Raw genomic sequence first — 10214 nt, 5'->3', positions numbered from 1 at the left:
TTCAGTGCTTTCACTTTCTTAGCAACCTAAGAGGCTAAAAGTAAAGAAGACCAAATGACCTCGTAGGTTAAAGAAAAGATGTGCAACTGGAGCCTTAGGAAATAGGAAATTAATTGATCTGGGCTATGTGTATAATTTATAGCATACTAATCAGGATTGTGATATTGCAGTGCAAGTAGAAATAAAGGAAATGGGTCATGTTGGCCTGACCTTAGGTACTAATATCTTGTCCCTGGTCCCTCTTCTCTGGCACTAACCTCAAACTCTGCTTCCTGGTTGCCATGAGGTGAGCAGCTTCCTTCTGTCATGATGGTTTTGCCTCATCAATGAAAGCCTAAATCAATGAAACTGGCTGACCATAGACAGAAACCTTTGAAAGTGTGAACCAAAATAAACCTTTCTTCCTTTAAGCTGTTTATGTTGTTGCAGAATTCTAAGAGACAGGAGAGACCAAATAGGAATCAGGAGGATTTATTTAACATGTATACACTGGCTCAGCGAACTCTGTGTCCAAAATGGCTGAGTGCTGAACAAAGAGAAGTTCCAGCTTTTATACATTTTGTCAAAGGGGGTGGATTTCCTAGTGACATAACAAGTGAGTTTACTGGAAGAGGACAAGGACAGACAGTTTTGTAACTTTCCTTTGAAAGAAGACAGTGTCTTCCGAATCATATGAGAACACAGTGTCATAAAATTTGTTTAAAGGACATAGTTATTAATTTTATCTGTACCAAAACAAGGAGTTACAATTACAAGGGAGAGGTTAAGGGCGGGGGAACTGCATGAGGGTGGGAAGGACTTGTTTTTCTGCTTCAATGTCAAGTATTTTTGTCACAGCAATGAAAAGTGGACTAATCTAAATAGGTTCTAGAAGAGGTAGTAAGACAAACAGAAAATGATCAAGGCATCTCTAGGTCTAGTGGAGCACACTGTGTGTACAAGAAGAAATAGCCTCTAATTTGGAGGGCTTCTGGAGAATCACTTATCTTCATGTAAAAACCAGGTTTTGGTAGGGAAAGAAGGAAAAGGAAAGACTTATAGAGGAGAGTCAGAGGATTTTGTGGATAACAAACCATTTTATTGGACAGGGTGAAGGATCCTGGGCAACTGGGGACATTCAGGAGTCTCCTAAGGTTATTAAGCTTCCACATAAAATGAAGGTCCAAATGAAAATGCTTCGAGACCTGGAGCAGACATAAGTACATCTTCAGTGCAGTTGTTAATCTGATAGTCTCTGTTACAAGCTAAAGTTTGTCCCCTCAAAAGAGATGTGCTGAAACCCTAACCCCAAGTATTTCTGAATGTTAGGAGATAGAATATTTGGAGATAGAGTGTTAACCTCCTTCAAAAGGAGAATAAATTAAAATGAGGACATTAGGAGGGCTGAGGATTTAGCTCAGTGGTTCCGCTGCCTGCCTTGAAAGCTCAAGGTCCCGAGTTCGATCCCCAGGACCAAAAACAACAACAACAACAAAATGAGGCCATTAGGGTGGGATCTAACCCAAATTTGACTAGTATCCTTACAAAAGGAAAAAATTTGGACACACAGAGAAAAAAATGAGGATGCACGAAGAAGGCAGACAAATCCAAGTTTAGGAGACAAATACTTCAGGAAAAAAAACCCTGAATTTTTTGACACCTTGATTCTGAACTGCTATGCTCCAGAACTTTAAACAATAAATTTCTATGCTTAACTAATCTTGTCTGTGGCATTTTATAATGGCAGCCCTGGAAAAGTAACTCAGGCTCCTTGGAGTAGGTGGTGCACTGTTCTAATTACAGACTCTGCTTTGGAACTGCTGCCTTAGATTGTGTTAATGAGGTAGGAAAGATTGGTGGTGAAGAGGAGGGAGGATTCTCTTCAGCTGTTGTTTAACTATGGGGATCCTTTTGCTTATGTTGTCAAAGTCTGTGTCTTTTATTCATCTGCCTATACAGCCTTTTTTTAGTTCTCTCGCTCTCTCTTCTTCCTCTACTGAGCAACATTTCCAGGCTTAGCTTATTTTTTTTAAATTTGTGATTATACAGTTAGATAACTATATTCATTTATTTAAAAAAGTTTGCTGGGTAACTATTATGTTTTAAATTCTATTCTACGTAGTAAAGATAGTAGTGAATAAAACATATAAAATCCCTTCCCTCATGGAACTTACTCTCTAGTGGCTCCAACTTGTGGTTGTCTCTGTGCATTTTATAAATTTTCCAACTGGGGTTCTTATGACCAAAGTCTCCACATCTCAAGCCACATTTTTTATTATTCCCAAATTAACCTTAAAGTAGAAAATCTATCATATCTTTAAAAATAAATTAATGGCTCCATATTGGTTTATAAATAAAAAATTTATATATCTAAGATGTGACTTGGTCATGTATAACTTGTTTGGGATATACTTCAAATTAGGGATTTGTACTCCGTCTGCAAAGCCTGCCCTTAATTCTTTTGATTTCAAAATTGACATTTCTGGACATTAAATTAGAGGATATCACCATATCACCATTCCCTAGTAAATTATCAAAAGATTTAGCTATTACCACGTTGCTTAAGTCCTCTGTTGGAAACCCTGAACTTTATTGTTTGTTCAGATTTGGGGCAGAAAGAGAGTGCAAGGTACCGAGTTCCATCCCTGGTACCAAGAGAAAAAAAAAAAAAGAAAAAGAAAAAAAAAAAGAAAAGCTCAGCTGCGTAGGGAACTTCCAAATCATCAGTTTTAGAAAATGGATGGGACTCCTGGGTCCTTTTCATTTATTTTTCTGTTGAAAATAGCTGATTCCCTAAACAATAGGCATGGCTTTTATATGTGTTTTCATTTTTCTCTAAGCCAGAAATGCGGACATTTTTAAGGAAGGCAAAACAGTGACCTTTCGAAATACCTCACGTATCAGTCAAAGTCTAGACAGGAAACAAGTCACAATCAAAATGGCTTACATGGAAAGAATCTAAGGAGGGACTCTACAGAGATGTTAGCAGGGTTAAGGGAACTAGCAACAGCAGAGAGCCATTATCAGCCTAGGCCTAAAGAATCACTGGAAAGAAATGGTATCGTTAGAGACTCATGAGGGCTGAAGCCATGGAAAAGAGGCTTCTAGATGGTAGTTATGGAAGAATATCACTGCGGATAAGTTTTGGTTTAGCTTAGGCACAGAGGTATGCAATACCTACTTTGCTGTTTCTCTCTTCATGATCTTTTGCCAATACTTGCTGGTCAAACTCAACAGGAAGCCACAAAGCTAAGGGGCCCCGGTATATATCCATAGATGCCAGCCTGTCAGGGAAGAGCTTGGTAGAGAAATAGAAACAATACATTTGGGGAGGGGGGACAGAAAATATTATAATTATATTTTCTATAAGTACAGGAAGTTAAAAAAAAATCAATAGCTGTCAGGACAATGAAAAATCCCCATAAACCTACCTTTCTAATATTATCTCCTTATAACTTACTAAGTTTTCTATTTGCCTAGCAGAGGGATGGATAAGTGTTTTCTGTAAAAAGTCAAAAAGGAAGTATTTTAGACTTTGGGCTTAAGAGGTAAAAATGAAAATATATCACATTTATAAGATCGTTTACAATCAAATAATTTTAACACGTATAAACCACTCATTCGAATTCAACAGGCTGGATTTGGAGTGTGGGACATAGTTTGCCACCGTCTGGTGTAGGAAGTCTTCTCCCCAAATTTTGCATGCCTGAACAGCCTATTTTTCAATGTCAATTTAAAATGAATCTTCCCTTCCTGGTCGTTTATACTGACACTCTTGAGATGTGACAGAAAACAACTTTTACTTGCTTAAATGAAACAGGATACATTGAGAGAAGGCTGGAGCTAAAGAAACCCCAGCTGCTCGGGGGATTATCTTGGTTTGCTACATTGTTGCCCTCTGTACTCGCCCTCTCTAAGTCTGTTTCTCTTATCTTCGCTTGTCCTCAGTTTGGCTTTATTGTGTACTGGTGAGGGCAGACCTTTCCCACAGGAAACAGAATACTTAACGGTCCCTCTTTATGTATTCTGCTTGACCTGTCTAGGTCACGCATCCGCCTTTGATGAATATGGATGGGTGGGGAACGGGTAAGACTGGTGGTGGTGTTGAGGTTCTATCATTACATAAATTGAGGACAGGAACACACTTCTGAGAGGGGTAAAAGAGATTTCCCCGTAATAGGAAGAGAAGTTGCCTAGTTCAGGAAAATAGAAACTTTGTAATTATGGTTCAGTGTGTGCCACGCTACAACAACGAAAAGTCTGACACATCTTTATCACCCCCAGTACTTAACATCAATTGCCAGACACTCATGTGTTTTTGATGAATGAATGTCTCAGTTCCCCCAGCTGGTGGCTGTGAACATGCTCTTCTTTAAATTGGTCCAGGATTTTTATCAACAGCTCTTTCTGTTGTGTGTTGTATTGTTTATTTTTAATGCTCATATATTATCCCTCTTCTCCCCAGGGCATAAAGAGTGCCTGAGAGACAAGCACTCTGTAAGTAAGCATCCTGGGGAAATCTTAAACCCAGGAGACCACAAAATACCTACACGGCTGACCGGAACGATTATCCTCGGGTGACCTTTCGGTCGGGCCGGGCCTCTGGGACACAGAGCCCCCAGCTCACCACGCGACCCTCAGGCGGGAGGGAGGCCTGGCCCGAGGGGAGGCTGTGCAGCAGGGGCCAAGCCTCGGGAGCTTCCCGGAGTACAAAGGAGACGAGAGCAGACGGCGGAAGCCCGGCCGTGCTCGCCGCCACAGCGCCTGGGGTTACAGACCTGCCGCTCCCTCCCCGGCCCCACCCAGGCCCGCCCGCCTGTCTGCCTTTCTGTCTCCTCTCTCCCTCCGTACTGGACCTCCCGGGTCCATTTCCGGGCTGCGGGTATTTGGTATCGATCGGGGCCAGGGAGCGGAGCGAGCAGGTGGTTGCGGCGGGGCAGCTGGGCCGCCAGCCTGGTGCCCCGGACCGTCCGCCGCCGCCGCCCTTGCCGGTCCTCTCCCGCCTGCCCGCGCGCTTTGCCCGTCAGACTTCTCGGGCGTCGCTGCCTCCGCGCTCCGGGCCGCTCCCCGGCCCAACATGGCTGAAGTCGGCATCGACCAGTCCAAGCTGCCCGGCGTGAAGGAAGGTAGGGCCGGGCCTCCGTCCCCCGGGGGGCGCCGCCCTTCGGGCCCTGGGGCCTCGGCTCGCCCGGCCTGGCGCTGGCGGGGCCCTCGCGCTCCGAGCCGGGCTTTGCTGGGGAAGGAAGGGGTCGGGGCAGGATAGGACCCCGCTCCCCGCCAGCGGCTGTGCGGATGGTTTTTGTGAATGACAAGGCCTTAGTGAACGCTGAAGAGCCGCGTAAATCCACTTGTTCTTGGAAATCGGAGCTGAGCTTAGCTGACCTAAAGGCTTTTGGGAAGTGGGGAGGGGTTGACGTTCGATTCCTTGTGCAGCCTTTGTTTTGAAACATGACTCTTTGCCTCTTTCTCTTCCTATTTTCCCCTGCCCTGTATCTGGCTGGCTGACTTTAACCACGTTGCTTAAGGTTTGAAAGTTTAGGTTTGGCATTGCCTTGAGAGACGGACGGGAAGCCGCTATGAGCGTTTCCTTACAAAAAAGAACAGTGGGTGAGGAGAGTGGAGGTCTAGGGACCCCCCCCCCCCCCCGTGGCTGCCTATATTATATGTTGATATCTAGAAAAAATATCAAAGATTCAGAAATGCTGGCTAAGCTGATTTAACTGGAAGTAGCTTGGTGCCGGATCACCTTCATCTTTACTTACGTTTGGCAATTTTTGGTGCTAGGAAACATTGGAGTTGCGGAGCGCTGTTGCGAGCTCAGAAGTTGCAAGAGTTTGCAAAGAATACCTTTGTTGATGTTACATGTTTCATGGGAATACTGTGGCCTGAGATGTCTGGGGAATGTGAGATTGACAATAAGAGTTTTGCCTCTTTGGAACTTTGCATTTCGTTGAGCTTTATCTAACTCATGATTTTGTTTAGGCCAACCCAGAAGTCTCAAGAAATTAGGGACTGCTCGTCTTCATTCCTTCCCAGAGTTCCGAACACCAGGAGATCAGTGACTGGTAGTCATCGATTTTAGGTAGAATTTTTAATGGGGCTGAGTTTGACCTGTTGTCCCAGGAGGGTATTCTAACACCCTAAGGCCTAAGATCTTACTTAGCATTAGTATTTTCCCACCATTTCCTTCCTAGCTCGGCCTTGGTGAAGTCTGTGGAATTCACAGGTTTATTATTCTTTTCGCCTTAAGAAGCCTGAGTGATAAAAAGTGTAGATCAGTACTTTGAAAATCATAGTTCTAGAGATTGTCTGGTTGTCTCTTGCTTTTGGGTATGAGTCTTGTGCTTGTTTATTGGTGGTTTGTCTCTTTTTTTTCTTTTTTTTGGTACCGGGGATCGAACTGGGGTCCTTCTGCATATGAGGCAGGCAGCGGTACCACTGAGCTAAATCCCCGGCCCTGGTTTGACTCTTTTTAAAAAAGTGACCTTAGGTAGTGCTTCCTCAGGGGTGGGTGTTGAGTGGAATGATAATTGTAGTGCAAACCAATCCAGTCATGTAAAGTATTAACCATATATACAGTGCTATGATTTGGAGTATAGCCACCTAACCTTTTGGTTACTTGGGGAAAAGGTATAAATTAACTTTCTGTATATACATTTATCATTAGTTCTTCTGATTTCTTACCAAGACATGAATAATTTATGCTAGAATGCTGTTTCTTAAGGAATTCTATAAATGCTTTCCATCTAAAAATGCACGTTGGCTTTCATTTTGCGTAACATGGTGTTTGGCAATCCTGTTTCCATAATTTGATAAAGTGATAAGGAAATGTAATGTAGGTCTTTCATGTTTCTTTGTTAAGTTAGAATTTAATATTTATTGATTTTGAAGGGGGACAGAAATTGTTGAGATCAGTGTCCTTGCAAGCATCTGACTCTTCTGGCTGTAAGATCAAAGGAAATGATGTATTGTGGTAGGAACATCTTAATGTTTTTGATCTGGGAAATACATTATCTCTTTTTCTAATATATCACTTAATTATGGTCCATTTACTCCCCAACAGTATCTTTACCCTAATTAAAGACAATAAAACTGGTCCCCACAGTGGAGTAAAACGTGCACAACATGAGACTGTTGTAATAGTGAAACTCCAACCATGCTTGTGGAGGTTTAGTTGTAATTTGTTTAATATTCTGGCTCTGATTTTTGAACCTCATTTAAAAAAAAAAATCCTGCGTCCTCCACTTGAAACCTTTGGTAGGTTTATATAGTATTACACTTAGCACTGTGGGATAGATTCCAGTTGCGACTGAGAACAATAATAAATTTAGTGAACGCGTACCCCTTCCTCCTGCGCGTCCTTTAGGGGTGGGTGGGGTACCCTGTGACATCTCAACACAGGTAATGGGTAGCAACTGACACAAGGGTAAGGGTGTATTTGAGAATCTTCTTTGTTAGATTAAAATCCCCTGCTTGTCTCCCTAGTTTTTAAGGAAGTCAAAGATATTCATCATTTGGACAGACCTTTTTTAAAAACAGGCACACATACAACTATGGCAATATTTATATCTTGGGTTATCTCACTTAAAACTAAGACAGAAAGAGACATTTGATTTCATATATAGGTGAAACAAAGTGAGTCAACCAAATGTCAACATGTATCATTTTTGGGCTAAACCATTTACAACATCTGTATATTTTTCGTAATGGAAAATACTACTGCTAATATTGAGGAATAATGCTTTATTTCTTCTGAAATATTTGAGATTCAATGAAATAAGATTTGAAATATTTGATAACTTTTTGAAATTATTAGATCTGTAACTGAAAAGCAATATATAATTACAAATTTTAGGCTTCTGGCAGTATTCTAAAAGTTTCTTAGTTTAAAATTCAGAGCTGAAAATGTTTTCTTTCTAAAAACGAGGACATTTAATCAGTTGTTAAAAGTTAGATATTTTTTGGCAACTTGAGCTTCTTCACTGAATTTTCTTTTTGAAACATAAGTCACAATTTTCCACTTTACTTTCTTCATGTTCTCCTTAATTTGAATTGCCCACATATCAGTGTGTCATTGTAATTTTACCATTTCTCCAGTCTAACCAAGATTTTATATTGTCACGAAGTTTTGGTCTGAGCTAGTTCGTTGAAACCGTTCTAAACCCCTTTCCATTTTGTCACCTTCTGAAATATTTTTCCACTTCTAGCCACTTAGCACATGCATTCCAATCCTCATCTCCTCCTAGTGTCAGCCTTTTTTTTCAATTCCCCAGTTCCCCAAATTTTACATTTTACTTTGTATTCTTGTTCAACTTGAAAGTCTTACCATTTCCAAAGTTAGTGAACTGTGTATGTGTATGTGCATCACCTAAAATCATTGTACCCGGAGTGACTTTTGTCTTGATGTACAGGTAGCTACCAGCTATTCTACAAGAAAAACCTTTTGTTAGTGTTAGATGAAATTTAATACATTTTTAGAAAGATCTAAAAAAGGAAAGCCACCTAGAAAGCAGTGATTAATTTTAGACTCCAGATACCCACTGGCATAATGGAGTAAATTAATGGCATAAATCCAGAATTTAAAGGGAAAAGATACCAAATGATGCCAGTTAACCTAGTAATTCCAGAGATCAAAGGCTTACTATCTGCACATTAGGAATCTAATGTGATCTCAATATTTATGAGATGTACTTTAGCTAAAGTGTCAGAGCCGATTGACTTTCCCTTTTCCTCAAAATTCCACGGGAGTTTTTATTGTTTTAAAATGAAACCCTGGCTGGATCTCCTTGGGGTGTCTTGTCTAGTTAGATTCTCCTCTGGCTTCATATCTTTCATGTAGCCAGAAAACATTCAGTAAACATAAAAATATGAGAATGAGTGAATATAGTGTTACACATTTTCTGTTGGTTTAGAAATCTTATCTCTAACGTAATTATTTCATATCATTTTTAGAGTAATACAGGCTATTAAAGAGCAGAGATAATGCCTTTAGCCATGTGGATCACGTATCATTAATGCTAGTATTAAATTTATAAAGACTTGATTCTATTTGTACTGATGCATTTTTTATTAGGTATGTCTTGTGAATAGAATTCATCCAACATAGGTATATACAGAATAGAAAAATTTTTTAAAGTAATTTCTTTCTCTTCTGGGTTGAAAGTAATCTCTATTATAACTGACTAAAGAAGTTAATCTTGTTTTAAGTGCAAAGCCATTTCACACAATTTGGGAGTTGGAAGGAATCTAGGTACAGATTTTTTAAAATAGTAACAACTATCTGCTGTGTGCCATATATTGTGTGAGGGTAGTTCCATAATAAAAATGCCCCACAGCGTGTGGAGACACAGTGTGGTTTGAATACATGGAGTTATTGTAAAGAATTCTCTAAATTCATATGAACAACAAAAATGCTTCTTAAGAAAAAAAAATCAGTTTTTTGCTATATGCAGTTGTGAAATCCTTTCTTGAATAAATAAACACATTTTTTCAAATGGACATAAATGTTGTCTGTATTTTTTTTTCACACCAACAGGTATTGAAAGGACAGTTCCCATGTAGGAAACTATAGTATATGGAGTTGATTGATATTTTAAAAAAGGATCTTGGTAGAAAGGATAAAAAACCTACTAATTCAGACTGTTGTACTCATTTTCCAGATGAAAATATGTGGGCCAGACGAAGGAAATGAGTTGTACTAAATTACTGAGGATAAGTAGGTGGGCATTGACACATTGGGGCCTAGATTATAAAACTTTAGAACAAGGAGTACACAGTTTAGTTGTCCCTCTTCCCTCATTCCCTGTCTTGCTTCTCCTTTCCTTTGTGAGATTGTTTCATTTAATGCCACCATATATTTAATAGAATGAATAGACAGTTTTAGAGATTTTATTGACATTAGTTATTAAATGTTTCACAGAGATGCTAATGAGTTATTATTTTAATCAAATGTTTTTTGAGCTTTTATTTTTGATTCAGCAAATGAATTCCTGGGTGCAGTATGGAAAGTCATGCTCCTTACTATTTTTCTACTTGAAAAATCACACACACATACTCACACAAATGTTTGCCTTCTCTGGTGTACTCAACTTTAACAAAGGAGCTAGTGTGTAAGAACTTAAACTTTTTACATTGGGATTTACTAGAGAAGGAAACTCACTCATGGGACATGGTGTTTCCTCACTTCTTGTCAGGTATCTAAGATTTATCGAGGCACATGAATTTTGCCTCAGTGA

General features: G+C 40.0%; 1 protein-coding gene across 1 annotated transcript in view; it reads left to right on the top strand.

Annotated features, from left to right (window-relative positions):
- The first annotated feature begins 4961 nt into the window (after nucleotides 1-4961).
- The window catches only part of Ccdc50 (coiled-coil domain containing 50), a 71586-nt gene continuing 66333 nt past the window's right edge, over nucleotides 4962-10214 (top strand). The window contains exon 1 of the mRNA XM_004834773.4: nucleotides 4962-5105. Within this exon, the coding sequence (XP_004834830.2) occupies nucleotides 5057-5105 (49 nt within the window). The 5' untranslated portion in view covers nucleotides 4962-5056. The remainder of the gene's footprint in view (nucleotides 5106-10214) is intronic.

This window comes from Heterocephalus glaber, unplaced genomic scaffold (genome assembly GCF_053883595.1).
Source record: "Heterocephalus glaber isolate CG9 unplaced genomic scaffold, H.glaber_assembly_v1.0 deba00001504, whole genome shotgun sequence".
In the NCBI taxonomy this organism is placed as follows: Eukaryota; Metazoa; Chordata; class Mammalia; order Rodentia; family Bathyergidae; genus Heterocephalus; species Heterocephalus glaber.
The sequence above is the reverse complement of the archived record's forward strand: the minus strand, read 5'-3'. Positions and strand labels throughout refer to the sequence as shown.